The 21,214-nt window shown below is 33.7% G+C and overlaps 2 protein-coding genes across 2 annotated transcripts in view; one reads left to right on the top strand and one right to left on the bottom strand.

Moving 5' to 3' along the window:
* LOC105619212 (protein sidekick) overlaps positions 1–13,959 on the bottom strand; it is a 38,844-nt gene extending 24,885 nt beyond the window's left edge. Inside the window, exon 1 of the mRNA XM_012200736.1 lies at positions 13,866–13,959. Coding sequence (XP_012056126.1) covers positions 13,866–13,959 — 94 coding nt within the window. The remainder of the gene's footprint in view (positions 1–13,865) is intronic.
* Positions 13,960–17,497: 3,538 nt separating this feature from the next.
* The window catches only part of LOC105619211 (DNA topoisomerase 2-binding protein 1), a 13,414-nt gene continuing 9,697 nt past the window's right edge, over positions 17,498–21,214 (top strand). The window contains 7 exon segments of the mRNA XM_012200735.1: positions 17,498–17,608; positions 17,785–17,924; positions 18,350–18,485; positions 18,568–18,675; positions 18,898–19,104; positions 19,188–19,404; positions 20,574–20,708. Of these exon segments, the coding sequence (XP_012056125.1) occupies positions 17,498–17,608; positions 17,785–17,924; positions 18,350–18,485; positions 18,568–18,675; positions 18,898–19,104; positions 19,188–19,404; positions 20,574–20,708 (1,054 nt within the window).

The following is a 21,214-nucleotide window of genomic DNA, read 5'->3' as shown; positions in this document are numbered from 1 at the left end:
GGTAAAAATTGAGTTGGTTCAAGCACGTTATGTTCCATTGAGCGTAAACAATCCACGTCCGGAACGCGATTGACTTTAACGAACCTCTAAGAGATCTTCTTCCCTAATCCGTGAATTTTTCAACCACGGAGAAATGTATATCGATCATTGGATCGATTCAGTTGCCTACTTTAATCTCGGAAGCGTAACTTCCCTTCCCATTGAGTAATAAGACGATAATGACGGAAATGAGTTTAAAACTAATGTTTGTCGCGCGTAAAAGAATTTCTCTGTCTTATACATGAAGAGGATGAACAGATGAAAAGAAAATATAGGTATGTAATAAAATGATATTGAATAATCCGATATTCATAATTCGTTCTTATTTTAAGGCAGTTAGTTTTTCATTTTCTTAATTTGTGATTAGATTGAGTTTGAGATTTGATTGAATCTAATAATAATGTAAAAGTTGCATTTTTCTAGCTATGATTAATAACTAAACTGATTAGTGGATTGTAGTGGTAACTTTTAAAATGATTTTATAGTGATAAAATTATCACTACAAAATCATCAATTTAATGATTAACCTTAGGTTATCATTAAAAATATTACTTTCACATTATCATTATCAAGTTAAATGAGATCAAGTCTAAATCACAAGTTAATCAGAAAATAAAAAACGGGACCTAAGATTATCTTAAATAATGTCTTAAGAGATGCTAAGACTCTATGATTGATTTATAACATCATAAGATTACAACTTAAGATGATCTTAAATATAATAACCAACTATGAATACCAGCTGATGTCTGTTTTTTCATAAATGCACATATTTCATTTACTTGTCCGCGTGCTTTCCTTCCTCGTCGTCGATTACAGCACATCCCCTCTATGGTGATTAATAGCTGAAGATGCATCGTTGCGAGAAATTGCAAGTCGCTCGTATGCGAAGTATCGCCCCGTCCTGTTATCGCAACGGTGCCGGCCGAGCGTTTAAAAACCACATGTTCAACGAGGCATAAGTCCGAATTAGCACACACATGCAGATTCCCACCGAAGATACGTTCCCATAAGCGAACTCCGTTGTCTATCTCTATCGCGCATCCCGTTGTCCTGTAAAACCCTTCGTAATTACGAATTCTCCATAAACCTTTCTTCTCTCTATACTTACTCATTCCTAATTATCTTCCTCTTTCAACATTTTAAGTTCGCATTTATATCATTTATATCATTTATCATTATTATCATTAACGCTTTCATTATTTTCTGCCTTTCCGTCTTGCATCTTTTTATACTTAGAAAACCTGAGAATATTAACGATCGTATCCAAATGTAATTGCAGGTTCTTAAACCGTATTTCGTCTGTTCCTAAGTTTTCGAGGAACTCTTCCGGGTTAAAGAAAGAAAAAACTGTTGTCTGAGAGTCTCTTGGGATAGAAGAGAAGTTTAAGGAACACCATCCAAGAGGTTCTTCCATGCGTTAGCACGCGCTTCGGTTCACGAGGTTCAAATTAGCGCCGCAAAGTGCATTCACAACGCGCCGCACCGTAAAGTTTTCGGGGTCCCGTCCCCGATGCGGATGCATTCCCCTCCTCCAGGATTTTGTTATGCACGCGCGAGTGCACCGGCGCGGGCGGGAGGATGCTCCTGTTTTAAAGTTCAGTGAACAATCTGGGATGAAATGAACGGGGACAGCTGTCGGATGTACCATGTGCGACATGTATACGTAAGTCGGGAACCTGTGCAAGTTGCCTGCAACAAGGATGCAAGGACGCTTCTCTAAAAGGGAGTCCTTTAACACGTCCGATTACACGCGCAAGGCACATCAATATCCCCTGCCTTATCCCTTTTCTGTCGTTCTGCAGAAAGAAAAAAAAATATATATATATAAAACCTTTTTACTGTAGGGATTTGAATTAATCCGAAGCTTGACTGTGTTCAGCAGAAAAAACTTTGCAACTGTTATAAGCTTCGCTAATGTGATTAGTTCTTGCTTTAATTTCATTGGGTCCAAATGTAAAAATCACACTGAAAAAATTTCTGATTGAAAATGGACGAATTAGAATTTTCTGGTTAAATTTATTAGAATTCTAGTTGAGATACCTAAAATTCTGGTTGACGTACAATATTTCTGGCAAATCTACTAGAATTCTTATTTTTATCAGGATAATTATATCAACCAGAATTCTAATTAATTTCACTAAAATTCTAGTAGATTTAACCAGAAAATTCTGATTCGTCTATTCCAAAAGAATTATTGTTTAATCCAATCAGACCAAGTTTTCTCAGTACAATCATATTAAAGAATCTTACAGTTACAAAGTTGCTTTTTCTGCTAAACGCAGCCATTGATTAATCGGGAAGTGCTATGAGTTCGTCAATCACATGGAAAAAACAATTTTGCTTGTATCTAAAAATTTAGCTATAAATCTGAAAAATAAGTTTTGTTGGACTATCGAAGTAATTATGTAGGATACTTAAACTGATTGTTAGAATGTCAAAATTTTTTGTAGTATTGTTCATCATGTTCGAGCTTTCTATAATTATTTTGACGGTTTAGCAAAATTATTTTCAGATCTGTATTTACCTAAATTTTTAATAATTGTTCTTTGTGCAGAAATTAAAGTAAAAATGTTACATTACTAATTGGATCGATTCAAATCTGCTGCAGTCGAAAATACTAATGTCTAATCTATAATAACCATAAACCATAAAAATTGACCAACCATAGTCTAATGTGAGGAGAACAATCGTCTATAATCGATTAATTTTTACGACTTACAGCTATTATAAGTTGCGTTCAGTAGAATGTTTATTTTGCAACTGTTGGAAGTTTTCTTCGCACTGATTGGATTAGATCTAGAAAAATAATCCTATCTCAGCGAAGAAAATTTCCAACAGTTGCAAAAAAAATAAACATTCTGCTAAACGCGACCATAATGTAGATACGATAATTTCAATCATTTCTCAGCAGAAGAACGACAGAGTTGCATGTATATATACACATTTATTGAAAAACACGGAGGACTCTTCAATAAAAAATAAACAGTGTAGAATTTCTATTTATTTGCCTAGTTGACGGTGGATGTAAACCGTACTAAACAGAATCCAGCGGTTGTGGAGCGCGATGCATACTTGAAAAACGATCCATGACCCGGCCTCGTGACTTTATTTCTGGCCGTGCGTAACGCGTGCGTGCAGCACGCGTGTAGCCAGACGGTCACGCGGCGACCGTAACTCGTGTTATACGAGAGAGGGTCTCCGGGCGGCCTATTTTACGGCCTTGAAGAAATCTTGCCTTACCTCGTCACCGTGACTGGGTGCTGCGTGAATGTATCGTGTGGAAAACAAAAGTGCATCTACGAAGTGCAAACGACATCACGCCGTGTGCATTCTTTTTCTTTTCTTACATCATACTAACGTCCAAGGCTAATATTCCTCGTTCGTTAAAGTCGCAATATCGCAAGAAATTCTTGGTATCTGTACATGTTTGATGAAATAGCTACGAAAAAGAGATTGCAAAGATGTGATAAGTAAACAATAAGCTGACTCTCTTAACATCATTTCTATATGTTGATTATCCACAATTATAATTAAAATAAATCTTAAAAATAGATATTAATTGATGGAGAAATATTCTATAAATAAGCGAAAGAAGTCAGAATGATTTCTTATGTCTAATAATATTTTATATTGTGCTTGAACTGGAAGTTCGCATAATAAAATTTATCAAGATCCTCTTTGACCAAATATATGATCTTCGCTCATTTAAGAAGAATATATAAATTGACAAAAGATTCGGAATTACTGAAAGAACCTCAGATTGGCTCAGATTGGGTCAAGTTACATCCCGAGGAGCGCGCAGTTTCTCACAGTCCTTTCCTTCGCGTGACGTCTTCTGCCCGTCTTCCTCCCTTGCTCTTATTGCGGATCTTGTTCTCGCCATTCGAAGAAAACTCGTCTTGTGAAAAGACGTACAAATCGCTTGAAGGTACGCCATGATCGCGCGAACGATTTAGCGTATCCACGCTAATTCCTCTCGCGCAAAACAGGAAACCGCGGTCAGGTGGTAGAACAGATGGAAATTAAGAGGAGAAAGAAATTGAGCGAGTCTCAGGATACACTCGATGTATCCAAGTACCACATAATTTAAATAATAATGAATTCCGTCCATTTGCATTACGTAGATTAGAGCATATAACAGTTCTATATGAATTAGAAAAATTAAATGTTATGTATAAAATTTTATGTAAAATAAATATTACATATAAATATATATTATATTATATAATACATATAAATATTTTAAATGTTTACACTGAGAAAAATGGTTTGATTGGATTAGTAATTCTAGTGGAAAACTAGCGGACAAATCAGAATTTTCTGATTAAATCTATTAGAATTCTAATTGAGATAATTAGAATTCTGATTGATATAATTATTCTGATAAAAATAAGAATTCAGTAGATTTTACCAGAAATATTATTTCAACCAGAATTTTGATTATCTTAACTAGAATTCTAATAAATTTAACTAGAAAATTCTAATTCATCCATTTTCAACCAGAAATTTTTTTCAGTGTTAAATAATCTAAATGATAGACATTTCTTAATAATTAAATAAGAGTCACGTTATTTTACAGAATATGTGTTATTTCAGTGTCAAAGTTGATTTTATATATTATGCCACTACCTTTCTAAATTCTTTGAAGTGAATCTCACTCCAAGAATGAAATCGCATTCCAAAAAATTTAGAGAGACATTTATATACTTCATACTTATTCGACATCTTCTTTCATTAAAGTAATAAAAGTTTTTACATTATAATTTCGCATCTTTAATCGCGTATTTCCATTATCCCTTTTATTTTTGCTTTATCGTTGTGTTTGTATTAAAACAGCTTTTAATGTGTACTAATCCAGTGCAGTGCGAACGACTGAATTCACTATAAGCTTCTCGTTTATTATCTTGAAAGATTTCCCACTTATTCCACTATACAACATCCTTCATTTTGTCCGCTCGTGGCTCAGAACGAAATGGAAAGGAATGAAGTCACTCGGTAGAGAATTCGCTTACGTAAATCGCGGAAACATCAAGAAACTCCTGATTTTCATTTCACGAAGGCAACTCGTCGCGCGTATCGCGCGCAAGAGTCATCCAAGTCGCAATTGTAGTAAATTGCGCCTCGGTGAGAGTGACGCAATGGTCAATGATTAATCTCGAAGAATGCAACGTGTTGCAGAATAGACAATCCGTGTTACGCTACGTCGTCTCAAATGTCCTTTCGCACTCGCGCTCAGGTGAGCGAGAATTTCCGTTACCGATAAGGACCTTGAAGCGAGGTACGTTGTGCAAGCTGCAAATTGACTCGAAATAACTATAGCGTGTGCAACGTGCGCGTCGCTCCGTTCACCGATATTTTCACTTTTCATCGCGATTCCACCGCATGGTCAGCGGCGGAACAAAGGAAATATAGCGGAGGAAATATATAGCGGACACATGAGTAAAAGAGAATAGGAGGAGAAAAGAAGAGGTACGTGGGAGATGAAGAGCACGTCGGAGAAACGACGCGGGATGCACTTGCTTCGATGCACGCGAGTCACGCTGGGAAATGTCGCGGGCAAATAATGGGCGAAGAGGCACGTAATTTGCTTCTCTGTGGGCGTGACAGAAACGGAAAGTCAAGTTTTGCAATTTTTTCACCGTGTGCACCAGACGAAGATATTACTTTGTATTTTATTACGCGGAAAGTGTTTACGCCGTGATGCTGCGTCTGTACGCAAGAGATTTATCGTCCTACATTAATCTCTTCCTCTTATTATTAAGTCCAATTTCATAAATGTAAAATTAACTGTATCCTGGCGAAAATTTTTCTCATAATTTTTATTGAAACATTTTTCAGAAATACTCAGAAATACTCGAAAAGTTTACATCTTCTTTCAGAATTTTTCACACAAGTGAAGAATTCTGAAATATTTTGAAATTTCTCATCCCATAATTTAAAAAAAATATTTTTTAATTTTTTAGATTTTATAACATTTCAGAAATTATACTTACAAAAAAATCTTAGAAATCTTACGATATTTTATAAACATATACGAAAAATTATTAAAAATATACGAAAAATTCTGAGAAAAGAGATTTTTTGAAAAATATTCCAATTCGTATAAAAATCTTAGAAAATTATAAAATTATATAGAAATTTTGAAAAATTATAGGAAAAATTCTGAAAAAAATTTTCACCAGAATAATTTCTCGGTTCAATTTATACTTTCACAATTCTAAAATTGGAAAAAGATAAGTAAGTTGAATTGAGATTAAAATTAATCTTACATTGGAACCGAACTTAAATCTTCTTTGCTAATTATTAAATCTCAAACCGTGTTAATTACCTAAATATTACAAAAAATTAATTACATTAAAATGCAAAAACAAGTAATTTTGTAACATGACATGCAATATGAGAAAAACAAAGCGAGTCTGCATCTCCGCATGGTAATTTGCTGGCGAATGCGATTGCCACGCTCGGCACGATATCGGAATGAGCTGTGGAAATGTAACATTGGCGAGCTACCAAAAAACAATTTATCACGAAAGTGGGAGCGATTGGAGGACTCGTTGCCATTCGGAACGGTGGAAATCCGAGGAATATGCGTGTCTTAACAAGAAATAAATATGAGAAATTGCTGCAAATCAACCGAGCCACGAATGTGCGATACACGAATATGGAATTTCTCTACCGTACCGTAGAAACTCCTATTTATGACGCCGAGAGACACGTACCCAGCAGATCTAAAACCAAGAAGAAGTTACAGAGAGAGAACACGAAGAAGGCGAAGAGGAAGATGAAGAAGAAGAAGAAGAAGAAGAAGAAGAAGAAGAAGAAGAAGAAGAAATCATGAAAGACGAGAAAGTCTTGCCGAGGAAAAGAAGGGAGCGGTCAGTGGCCCCTGTGCACCAGCTACCGCGTCCTATGGCATCGCTTCGCGTCGACGAGTTCCACGGCGAATAATAATGGGAAATTACAGAGAGGCGTACGGTGACGACTTGAGGCCTGCTGCTTTTTGTCGTTGCAAAGATAAGACCTGCGACTACGGTAACGAGGTCGAGACAATAGCGGTCCCGAAGCGGCGCGGTGGCGTGACGCAGGTTCCCTCGGTTGCATTCTGCGCGTTCCAACTTTCCTTCGAGAGGCCGACGCGCGAAGGAAGGGGTCCGATGAAGAATTTGCTGTAATGACCGAGAGACGGTGGGTCAAAGATTCGAAGATCTTCCGGCTTGCATCCGATACCTCTCTTGAGAGGAATCTTTTTTCTTTTTCTCTTGTTTCATGCATTAACAGAAATGTTTGGTTGTGAACATGAACAACCATGTGAATTATCAAAATTTTGTTATGTTGGAATTAAAAAATTATGTTGTTCTAATCAAAATTTTGATTGTTCATATCCCCCCAGTATATAAAAAGAAATTCCTCTTCCAGATGCAAGCCGAAAGATCTTCGAATTTCAATGTGGATTCATTCGTCCTTTTTTTTATCCATCTCGTTGCCTGCATTTAATAAAAAAACAGTAAGTGACGGTAAATGACAATGTTTGTCTCTATATTATTCGATTCTTTTTCTTTTTGAGTGTAATAGAACAACGCATTCTTCTGAAGTATTGTATTTCCGCTTACTTTTCTGTCTGCTATTACATTCTGATATCCTGGTAAGAAAGTTTGATGCTCCAATATGTTTCAATCGGCAAAAAGGATTTCACAGACAGGAAGAAAAATGGAGAAAACAGACTAGACTTCAACGAGAAAAAAGACGGACGATATCAAACGTGACGAGGATTCCGCAGCACGGAGAACAGGAAAATGACGGTAATGAAGATGACGCGGTCACGGAACAATAAAAGCAAAAGGTAGCCGCCACATCCGGTCGGAATGGCAGCTCAGGGGTCCGAGAGGATAACGGCCTAAGGCCATTCGGGACCGGTAAAGGCCGCAAACGGTCTCTATCGTTTGCCGAGTTTTTACTGTTGCAACTCGCAGAAATCGTTACGTCGTGCCGATGATGTACCATCGGCGACATTACGTTCAACTGTACTGCAATAAAAATATTGTACAGAGCACCTCTCAACAAAATGCATGCTTTTCGAACTAGAGAATTATTTCACCGAGTTTAAGATGATTTTATAAAAAGACTTTTATAACAATAATATTCACGTTCATTTTCCGGGATATACTTGAAAAATGCACCACTGTTTAAAAGTCAAGCTTCAGCAAGAGAAACAAACATTTTCGGTTTGTTTCGAAAATAGATTTTACTTTAATGAAATTTTAGTTCAATTTATTTGCAAAGATAGAAATTATTAAAAATTGAAAAATTATGTGTATGTGCGATGTAAAAAAAGTAAATTACTAGATTGTACTACAGAATGTAGGATTTCTAGTAATTTATTGAAACAGCAGCATTCAAACAGAAAAAAAATGCGTATATCGATTGAAAATGGTGACTTTTTTTCGACATTTCCGCTAAGAAAAGATCAATTTAAAAAGAAAATATTCGCAGATAAATGGTCTCTTGCTTTTTAAGCCCTTTTGAAACTCATCGGTTTTATGAATGACTAATCCAGGAAGTCTTTCTTCCCGGATTCGCACTCGATAGTCCTACCTAGTCGAAGAAAAGCACACTCGCTCGATGGAGTAAGTAGAAGGCTATAGAAAATGGTGGGAGCTATTCTATGAGCGAGGGAGCAAAGGGACTTGTCGAGGACCAGGTAAAGGCCCTTGTTCTCCATTGTGTCACGGTAGAGCTGACGCCAGTGATAGATACCTTTCTTAGTACATGCGCCGTATACACGCACGTATATACGTACATGTATACGGTTACTACTACTAATGTTCTCTGTCTTCCACACGCAGGTTAAAACGCAAGCCCTTTTTATATCGGCCAAACGTGCGGCAAACCGGCTCTCATTTTCTTCCACGAAGTCTACCAGCAGATAACGATAGCGCGATGGCATGGCAATCAATGTCTCATTTTATTATTTTTTCTTATTTTCTTATTACCATTATACTATTTTTTCTTATTACCATTATACTATTATTAAGCTGTTGAAGATGGTTATAATATATTTCAATGTTTTACGACAAAAGGAAATCTGTCTCATAAATTGTAATTTATATGTACTTAAGATTATTATTATTTGTAGCCATCTACTGTAATAACTAATAATTACTAATATCTACCGTAAAATCTAATAACAGATATTTTACTGCTTCCTATATGTAACTACCACGAATACTGTCGAAGACAGTCTCTCTTATAGAAAGTTATCGCTCGATTTTTATGGAAAAAAATTGAAACGCGCGATTTGGTAGAAAAGTATGAGACCCCTCGTGGCTCTTATCTCCCTTTATCTGCCAGTCTACTGGTATCAATGCTCAACGTTGTCCAAAGGAAATTTAATCAATGGAGGGGCCTATTCTCATTACAGAGTTGCGCGTGGTATAAGCTGAATGAAAAGCAAGATTGTTTAATTTTTTCTTTCTTTCTTTTGTACCTTCTCTAGAAAAATTGAAACGGTGATCTTTAAGTTAAGACCGAAATGAAAAGATTCACTCCAACCATGCGCCGAATTGTTCGAATTGTTGAAAAGATTTAAGTTCGTTGTAACTACAATATAATTAAAAAACGGAACTCTATTCATAATTGATCAAATGTCTGAAGATTCGACTGTTCAAACAGCTCGAAATAAATTCGAGAGTAACTCAATAAAGATTTGGAAATAAAGTTAATTATTCGCAGACGGGAATAATTAAGAAATTTGTTTGTTCTTTTCTCGTAATATAATCGGAATAATTAATTATTAATAGATATAAATGAATATATGAGATAAAGATCTTAAAGGCGGATCTTAGTGCCTAATAATTTTTTGTGTGAATTTTTACAATGCCTAGTTCAAGCAAATTCCGATTATTTGATTCGAAATGCAGTCCTAGATTGAAGCTGGAATATCACAAGTTAAATTAACAAGCAATTTAATATTACTGATTAATAAATATATTTAAAACATTTGTAAAGAATTTATTGCGAAAAATATCATCTCGGGATTTAAATTTTTTTTCTCAACACGCCCGCACGGAATGAGGAAGAAAAACCAGGTTTGAATTCTAATTGAAATGATATTTTTCGCAATAAATTCTTTACGATGTTTAAAAATGTACTCATTTTTTAGCATCAGTAACATTAAATTACTCGTCAATTTAATTTGTAATTACACAATTAGTCTAGGATTGTGTTTTAAGACTGACAAATATATAATCAATGAGAAAAATATAATATAATCAGTGCACTTAAACTAGAAATTGTAAAAAACGTGAGTGAAAAATGTCATATTCGGTCAGAATTCGTTTTTCGTACCTAATAATGTTTCTTGTAAATTTTCAGTTGAAAAATTTATATAAAAATATTATTAGGCAAGATCCTTGACCGAATATAATCCTTTTGACTTAATATTAATTATTAATTATTACTTTGCCTTTTTGTTTAAATCCAAGTTCGAATTGCTGTTGATGCAATAGATAGGTCATGATATATGTTCAATATTCATCGGAGAAATATATTATATTTTGTATTCACACGTCTAATTTTTTAGTCACACACTTCTGTCATACAAAACGCAAGAGGAAACATAAAAAAAATGAATAGAAAGGGTTAATTTGGAATTGTCTCCATGCATGGCACGTGCTCATGGCCATTGGACCTCCCCCTGCCATCTCCCTGCAAATGAGACGAGAGGTCAATGGTTTAACTTCGTTCGCACAATTGGTCTGGATTAACGTCGTAATAAATCTCAATTAGGGTCGCTCCTACGCCGCACACTTGACCGCCCTGGGGAAGATCTCGCAGATTTTTCCCCCCGGCGTGTACAATCCGCCAGGGGTTTCGAACGCCACAGGACGGCATTTATTGAGAAGTAATCACCGTGCAAGGCGCGTGCGACGCGTTTGCATACAATTATTTATGCGTTTACGTAAGCTAAATTATCTTTCCATACATAAATCTCGATCCCTTTTAGTATATCATTCCTCTTCCATAAACAGATAGCTAGATAAATTAAACCGCATTGTTCAGTTTAATAACGTTAATCATCGCGGTTAATAATATCTTATTCTTTTATTTAACTGTATCATTTAAAATTTCTTTCTTCGATAAATAAACATCAAATAATTCAAAATATTTCAAATAATCAAATATTTCAAAATTTCCGCGTAGAGATATTAATAAAATTTATTATTCGAGTCATACAGATTTCTTGAAGTTGCTCTTTGATCTCTTCTAACATCGAGCTTTTTTGTTTCTTTGGGTTTCTTGATTAATAAATCTCAGAACATTGTAAGTAAACTATTAGAAGAGATATAAAATTCTCTATCTATCTTTCGTTCATTCTTTCCTTTTTTTTTTATTAACTATCAATTATATCAATTATATTTTATTATATCATAGTACCATCGCGCGTACACCACTTGAGAATCTCTCGAAATTTATCCAACATGAAGCGATAGATGTACGATATTCAAATTAATTTATTGATCTAAGTTGTGGATTTTCTTTTCTCCTCTTCCTTTTCTCTCTTTTATATTCTTTCCTATTTCTTTAATATTCTTTCCCATTTCTTTAATATTTTTTGCCGTTTCAATGAAAACATCGAAGATCTTTGTAGACATTTCACGAAGAATTCGCAGAATTATCCGGCGCCTAAACTCTCCCGATAGTTTTTTAGCTTGCGAAATAATCTATTTCTACAATATATACATTATAGATTAACTTTAATCTCGATTTAATTTATTTTTTACATTTTTCTAGATCTAAAAAGTAGAGAAAGGATAAAGAATTAATTAATTCGAGATTAATAGATAAAGATAAATCTATTGGTAAAAAAGGACGGTTATATTTATTTCTATCAATCTAAATTAATTTTAATCTTGGTTTAATTCATTTTTCATTTTTTTTTAGTTCTAAGAATTAGAAAAAGATGAAGAACAAGCTGAATTGAAATTATAATCAATCTACATTGATAGAACATAGAAACGAGCAATAAATGATTTCGATTAAACTTCGATTGACTTAACTGGCGATTAAATGAAATTGCGTTCTTGCAATTTCTATAATTATATAATTATATATTTCTATAATTATATATGTCTTAATCTAACCATTCTTCCTATGTGTTAAACGACAAAATAGATTTCTATCTACGCTAATAAAATAGCGATAAGAGTTAATCATCAAAATTAAAGTTATTATATATAATTTGCCGAGTTTTGTACCTGTGTAAAATTCTTATTATCCCAAACATGTAATAAAATAAAATAAAACATTATGCTCTCTAAAACTTACACTGAATTTCATTCTGAAGAGTGAAATCTCTTTTATGCCTATTTCTATTCAATGCAGATCAACTTTAATCGTGGTTCAACTTACTCTTCATTCTTTTCTAATTCTTAGGTCCAGTTCCACAACTCACGACTAATTCTTAATCGAGGTTCAACTTGTATCTCATCTATTTCCAATTCTAGAATTAGAAAGAGACAATGAATAAATTGATCCTCGATTAAGAATTAACCGTGAGTTGGAACTAGGCCTTAGAATTAGAAAAAGATAGAGAGTTAAACCGAGATTAAAATTAAACTACATTGGTGGAAACAGGTATTAAAAACTGAGCTATTCTTTTTAAAGAAGACTGACACAACTTTTACTCCTGAGATTTCAAAGAAAGAGAGATTTTTAAACTTTGCTTAAAGTCAAAATAACATTGGTGCAATCGGGACTAAGCAATACAAACAAAATCATTGAATTAATAAAGGTTTGTTTGATGTACTGAAAAAATTAAGAACGAAGTGCATATTATCTCATAGAGATTTTGTCTTAACGATTTTTGTTACTTGAATATAAAATGTTGATTTAAATTAATTTTCGAATAGCAAAGAATTTAAAGAGTAATAAATCTAATAAAAGAAAACATAAAAAAATCTCCATTATTCGTTTAACATAAGTATAATTGAAAATAGATATAAGAACGGCAGAAAATAAGAAAACGCTACAAAGTACAATACTAAGTACAATATGTATTTACGATTGGTTGACCGATTGCAAAAATTTCTCATTGTCTAATGAGAACATACAGAAACATAAAAACGTTATATATAAGTTATCAAAACTAAAAAATTTTTAAACAAGCATATGTCTCTCTAGTAAAAACTCATCTCAGAGTTCGACAATTGAGAAAATCCATGTTGCTTGACGAGCAATTTTCCATTTCTTTGTCTTAACATTCATCTAATTATGTAACGAAACAGTCGCTTTCTTAATCTTTGAATAATTTTTACTGTGCCGGTTTTTTGTACATCTGAAGAGGACCTAAATATAAGGTCGAAATATATATTATATATAAAATTATATATATAATATATATATATATATATTATATATAAAATATATATAAAATATATATATAAAATATATTATAAAATATATTATATATATAAAATTATTTATTAAAATATATTATATATATTAAAATATATTTATATATATAAAATATATATAAATATATATATTATATAGTATATATATTATACTTAGTATTGTATTTTGTAGCATTTTAATTTTCTTATTTTCTGCAGTTCTTGTTTGTTATATCTATTTTCAATTATACTTATGTTAAATGAATAATGGAGATTTTTTTTTATGTTTCTGATTCTTATTAGCCTTTTATATCTATCATTGTCGTATTTTGAAAAGCTTAAGCGTCCTGTTATATTTTAAATTTTTTAGAGAGTAAATTAATTTTCAAGTAGCAAAGAATTTAGACAGTATAATAAAAACTGTCGATTTACCGGTGGCGCAGATGCCGCCGATGATCCAGACGAGGCAGACACCGGCGAGAAGGCCGCGCGTCCTCGCGGAGGTCGCCGCCGGCCGCTGCTCCATCCTCTTGCCTCGCCGTTGCGCGACGTTGACCTCACTCCCTAGCTCCCCTTCTCCCCCTCCCCCTCCTCGTCTTCGTCCGTCGCCTTCTTCTCCACCGTCGTAGCCTGCCTCCTTCGCTCGCAGCCGTTGCGCGTAAGAAGCTCCGGAAGCGTACGGGCTACGCCAATCGCGGCAATTCGCGCCGCGTTCCCGTCACACGCACACTTGCGACTCGCATTCCGCGATGCTCGCCGATGCTCTTTCCCCTCCGTTCCTTCTCGATCACGTTCGAAGGAGGCGCGAGGCGTACAAACGTCCGTTCAAGGTTCTTAAGTTCCACTATCGCTGGATATTAGCCGCTGGAATAAACCTTCAATTATATAAGATTGGAGTCAGCCTTTCTTCTTCTTTTTTTCTTCTCTTTTTTCCAATATGGATTTCCGTGAAGGTCAATATTACAATAGCATAAAAATTCAATGATCCAACGATCAAGAGTCAAGCCTTCACGGAGAGATTGACACTCATTAATCCTCCTTTTATCGAGGGAATTTAAGAAGAATTGCACTCAAGTTGGCATCCTTCTCACTTTACAAGGAGAAAGAAACATCAGAAAAGAAGAAAAGAAACATCAGAGATGTAAAAGGTTTTAACCGTTAATGAAAATTACGCCCTCGAATGTATCTTGTTCGAAAGGTCGCTCGTTCACCGAGCCAACTTCGTGTTTCTCTTTAAAGACGGGCTCGCTCCTCGCGATCTGCCCTTCTTCTTCCTCTCTCGCTTCTTCCCACGCTCTTCTCTCTTCCACGCGAGAACTGACGTCCGAGAGGGAATCCACAGGAATTAACGATGGAAGGGACTCACATCGATCAAGATCGATCGTCGTCTCCGTCGCTCCCGTTCGCTTTTGATTGTAAATCAAATATACAACCGCCGATCGCAGACTTAGCCGAAACGTAGTCAACCGTGTTCAGTTTTCACTCTCGCTTCTCACTCGACGACACGACGCGTTTGAACTCTCCGCGGAAGGTCTCGCGTAAAACGCACACGCGGTATCTCCGCAGTGTCAACAGTAAAAAGTTCGTATGACGAGTGAATTCTTCCCCGCCACCCAAGGTCTTCCTCCCCGCGGGAGGGAAGATAAACGCGAAGGCGACGCGGACGCTCGCACACGTTCACCTGGTAACACCTGGCAACACCTGGTGAAGGTGTACACAACACCGTTGAAATCGGCTCGCGGAGAAGTTCACGGAGGATGTCAGACCGGACGCCGAGGAACGCGGAGAAAACGCTTGATCGCGATTCACTTCCTCCTATCGCGATGAGAGAATTGGACCGATCTCGAGGCACCGTTTAAGTTGGTCCAAATTCCGTTGCAGTCGACGCGCTCGCACCGCGTCGCTCGGCAAACGCGTTGGCACGACAAGCAAAGGAGCCTCAACTTGAAATCGCGTACACGCGCATGCCCCTCGCAGGCGCTACTGACCGGCCAATCGTCGTCGAGTATTCGCTCGCGCTCTCGCTCAGCCGCGTTCAGCAACGCATTAACGAGCGGACAATGTCGTGTCGCATAATGCGACACCGGCCAATCAAACGTCGCTGCGGCTAGGGAATTTCGAGTTCCCGCCGATTCTTGCAGTGTGCCACTTGTTGAATGCCGTTGGAAAAACGAAGAACGAAAGAATAAAATTAAGACCGACTTTAATTAGCTTCGATTAACTTATACTCATAGTCAGGCCTTATATTTAAATCTTTCTTAAATTTATTTTTAGATACTTTACGAATTATTTCATTGGCTGCTGAGCATCTAAAGATAAATTTAAGAAAACCTTAAGTACAGGTTCAAAGTACAAAGATCTGACTATGAATACGGGCATTAGGTCCGTTTTAATTTTAAGGCGAGGCGTAAATTCTTTTTGCCTCTGTCTCTTTTCAGTTTTAAAACGAGATAGAGAGAGTTTTATTTTATTTAAAATAAAAGTAACGTTGGTGCAACCGAGTCTTAATCAACATTTTATTAAGGCCTGATTGTACAAATATTACTTTAATTTTAAATTGGCTTAAAACTCTCTCTCTTTCTGTCTCTCTATCGGTTTTAAAACAAGAAAAAGAGATTTTTAAACTTTGCTTAAAATCAAATAACGTTGCTGCGGTAATCGGGAGCACTACAAACAAAAACGTTGAATTAATTAATAAAAAGGTTTGTTTGATATATTGAAAAAGTTAAGAAGTGTATATTAGAGATTTTGCTACTTGAATATAAATTAAATAATTTTTGATTTAAAATAAAATGTTGATTTAAGTTAATTTTCAAGTAGCAAGGATGTCAAATGATGTCTTTAATGCTAATAAAGTGTCTTTAAAGCGTAACCTAATTGCTACTTGCAATTATCCTTAAAAAAGGGACTTTTTTATTAAAAGCAATGAAATGAAAATTCTGAGTATGCGCATACATGTGCAAATGATGAACAATTGCGAATAAGTTACAGAAAGTTTATTTTTTGAAATTTTGGAAAGAGCTAATTTCATGTAACATTGAAAAAAATTAATTATCTACAATTTTTTGAAAATGCATATTCGATACAATGCAATTGTGATCGTAGCAATTTGTGAAATTTCTTTTTAAATTAAAAAAGCTTTCATGACAGGTAATACCTGAATTGTGTATGTCTCTCGCGTTTAAAATGAAAATTCAAATAAATTGACTGATGGATCTAGATTAATATTGCTCTTTAATTACAATAAAAAATATGTTGAATTTGTAAAGAAAAAATATTGAGAATGAATTTAAAAATTGAAAGAATCGAAATTGATTTTGATACTTCGAAAATTCTTTGACTCAAAAGAATGTTCTCAACAAAATTGTCAAAAAACGATCGTTAATCGTTTACTGCGCAAGTGCGTGACTTTTACTATTGCGTTCCGAAAGTAGTTTTAAAATGTACTTCAGGGCGACTTCGATCAAACTGTGATCAACTTGTGCAAATCATTTTGTTACATAATATGAGTAGAATTATTAATTTTTCATTGTTCTAATAAAACAGAAATTATGTTAGATAATAAAGATAATAAATAATTCACGATTTCGCTAACAAGAACAATAGTTCTGCTTGAATTAAAAAATATGAAAAGAATTTTAATTGATTAATTTAGATTACACTTTGATTGTCAAGCTAATTTCGAAATTGAGTTTAATATCTACAATAACATATTATTTTAATTCTTTATTTCCTTTTATCTTTATTTCCTAATATCTTAAAATTTTAATTTCTAAGCTAATGACAAAGAATTATGTATTAAAAAATTTTGTAATAAGCATTTTATTGAAAATTAGTCGAAGTTATCATACGAATGTGTGATTGTCTAGTAAATTTTTCTCATTCAGTTAGTAAGTTGGTGTAGCCTAAATATTCATTCTTCCCGCCAATATTCCAGCTGCTTTCATTTGTTTTGTCGTGCATGGGACATGGCATGCACATGGACGACGAGTGACGACTGCGCCCACACGATTTCAGTATTTTCAGTTGATTTCAATTCGGAATAGGATCGAGTAGGATCCAGAATGACGACTCAGGAGAGCACAATCGAATGCGATGTAAATATTTATTTCGTCATACCGCGTCACCTGAAATCCGAAGATGATTGCAGCGAGAATATGTGGCAGACATTTGATGTTCGTATCCTTTCTTTGCTAGAGTTATAAAGTTTTTTTCGCCGTTTTTTCAAGCAGTATTGTAAGTCGACATGCGAAAGATACGGAGGCGATTTTATCTTTTCCAATACTTTTGCTTTTCTTGGTTACGTCTTTTTCTCTTGTTGGTTTTAAAACATGTTATTGTTTTATTCTAGAAATGTAATAAGCTTAGTTTGCATCCAGTTTGGATTAGCGAACAGGTTTGCTATAACATGGAACCACAGAAAAACGATGTATTTGTTATAGAGGAATTTAAAGGAGAAGTATTTGAGAAACTGAAGAACTTTAAATGCTCGTAAGTTTGCAAGCTAACTATCTAGGTACAGAAGTCACAATAAACACATAAGTTATAATAATATTGAGGTTGTCTCATTATAGAGTGCTTTTCATTTGATGTCATAAGTCGATACAAGTGTCGTTCTATTTTTGTCACTCTCTGAATCCAAAAGAAATAGAATGATACTTGTGTCGACTTGTGTTATCTTATAAATAGAAAGCATCTATGATCTTGTTTATCTCTTATAAGTTCACATTGACTTACAAGTTTCTATTATAATGACATTATTTGTTTTACTTAGCTCTTTTGCTGTAAACAAGTTTTTAATCTAAAACATAAATTATTAATTAATGTTTACGTTATCGCAACAGGTATATATCTTATCATGATTGTAATTAAAAATAGCTGGATGAAGAATTTTTAATTACAAATTTATATTTTAGCAGAATAGTATCACCGAAATGTCTGCTAATTTGTTTTCTAAATGGAGAATCAATACCAGAAGGAAAGAGCCCAATTTATACAACATCCATGAGAAAAATGTGCATTTGTGCATCAGGTTTTGATGCCGAAATTAAGGTATAATAATTTTGTATAAACTTTAATTATTTGTAACAACTTTAATTATTTGTAACAATGATAGTTTCGATTGCTATTACAGGACTGGATACAACAACGAGTTGAATATATGGGAGGTATCTTCACAAAGCAATTGAGAAGTTCTGTCACACATTTAGTAGCGGATAATGTAATGTCTGCAAAATACGAGGTATTACATTTATAATATATAATATATATAATATATTTATAATATATAATTGATTTTTAAACAATTTTATTAGAAATATTGAGAATCTTATTGTATAAAATTAAAATTATATTTTATGAAATTGTGTTAAAATTTTATCTTATTCTATATTTATTTAAATCATTATTTTGTGATATAACATAATGCAGTAGAAATTTAATTTATTAAAAATTTTATTTATAGAAAGCTATAGAAATGAAAATACCAGTTATGACGAAAGAATGGATAGAAGCTGTCTGGAAAGAAAATTTGAAGGAGGTGATTAAGGCTGATGATAAGATTTTTGATAGATACAAATGTCCAGTTTTTATGAATCTAATAGTTACTTCAACAAATATTCAAAGACGGCAAAAAGAAGAAATTAAATGTTTAATACAACAACATGGAGGAGTAAATTAAATTATTATATATATGTATATGATAGTAGTAAAAAATGTAGCAGTTGGCTGTAATGTTATATTTATGTTTTACAGATATTCATGGGTCCTCTTGATGGAACAAAGGTTCGAGTAGTTCTAACTACTGAAATTGGTCCATTGAGTGATAAATTAAAGTATGCAATGGAAAATGATATAGCCTGTTTGAAACTTGATTGGGTATACGAAAGTATTAAAATAGGATATGCTCTACCCTTTCCTAATTTTATTATCCAATCTGTAAAAGCATGTTCAACACCAGAAAAATCAAACAGTACGTATATATAATTGAAGAAGTCTCATTATCAAATATATCTGAAAATTTGTTGATATCATCTAAAATTTTAAAAATAGATATAAATAGAAAATAAGTGTCAAATTTTTCAACTCTATTTGAATACTTGCTTTTGATATCTCGTCAGCTAAGAACTCATTGTAAAGGTTCCATTGAGATGTGTGTGTCAGGTAAATAGCCAATTCAGATTCAAAATTTGAAAGAGAAGAAAATGATAAATAATGTGACGGAAATGCTATATGTTTTCCAATTACGGCAAAAGTCTTGATTCCGTTAAAATGAAGTAATTGAAGATTTTAAGAATCACTGATTCCGAATCGGGTACAAAATTTGAAAATTTAAAATGGGAGATCGAAATGATAAAAGTTTTCCAATTTAGATGAAATGTAGTATTAAAAGAATATAAGGATCGCTGATTTCAAATTCAAATGCAAAACTTAAAAAAATAACAACCAATATGGCAGACGAAAATGCTAAAAGTCTTTCGATTTCAGCAAAATATAGTTTTTAAGATTAGAAGGTTTTTAAGATCGTCGATTCCGAACTCAAATTTTGAAATTAAAAAAATGATTGAAACAATATGGCTGATGGAAATGCTTAAAGTCCACCAATTTTGGCAAAATACAGTTTTACTATTCAGACTTAGATAGAAAAGTAGAAAGCAGAAAAGTGATAGCAATCAGAACTTACACTAGTAGTCGCTGGTTTCGGCCAATTTCGACTTTCTGTGCTGTTTACTATCAAGTAACACAAATTTTGATTGGTTGCTGCTTTTCTGCTTTTTGTTTTTCTATCAAGATCTGAACTCAATCTAAGAAGAACCCAGTCTAAAATAATCTTTAAGATGCTTACAAGACGTTTTTTGTCCATAGTATAGATATAATGTTATATGGTAAACTAGAAATTGACCAATTCAAGAATGCACATAATTTAACTACTGTATTTTGTCAATTGTAGATGGAGATGTTTATTTGAAGACAGTGCGCGCATAGCATTGAATGTGCTAGTACATTTAAATTCGGTATATCTGATAATAACAGAAAGTTATTATGGTCTTTTAACAATATAAGCAGTTGTATTAATTACTTTATAATATAATGATTGATAAAATTAAACAGAATAAATATTTTTTACATATTTTTTTTTAGCTCAAGAATTGCTCAACTGTTCTAACATTAGCTCTATAGCACACGATAAACGTCACACTAATATGATAAGTGAGAGTTTTTGTACAACAATATCGAATTATTCCAATATAGATGCAGTAATTGGTAAACCCTCAAGTAGTAAGTATAATATATTAAATTTAATATATTAAGTTTAATATATTAGGTCGGGGAAAACGTTTCTTCGTATTTAAAAAAATTTTTTTGCAAACGTTTTTCATTTGTTGCGACATTTTCGTTACAATTATGTCATTTGCTAAAGTTTCAGCTTTAAGAATCTGTTTATTAAATTGCGATATGATGATTTTTATCGCGCGTTATGACCAATCGAAGTCAGAATGCTCCTCGCAAGTAACTCAGGAACAAAAAATCATAGAAATATTTTTAAAAAATGATTTTGTAAGGAAACTTTCACGATAGATAGTCGCAAATTTTTGTAAATTTTTTTTGGGCACGTTAGAGACCCCCAAAGTGAAAAGAAAATTTTTCATCTTTTTCAGCTCGTTTTTTAAATATAAAAATTACCAAACTCACAGAAACTAAAAAATAAATAAAATAGTAACCTTTCGAAAATAAAAATTTCAAGCTTTAAAACCCTTTTTTAAATTTAAATTTACGTTCGT

This window comes from Atta cephalotes, assembly GCF_000143395.1.
Source record: "Atta cephalotes unplaced genomic scaffold scaffold00020, whole genome shotgun sequence".
Classification (NCBI taxonomy): Eukaryota; Metazoa; Arthropoda; class Insecta; order Hymenoptera; family Formicidae; genus Atta; species Atta cephalotes.
This window is presented reverse-complemented; position numbering and strand designations above follow the sequence as displayed.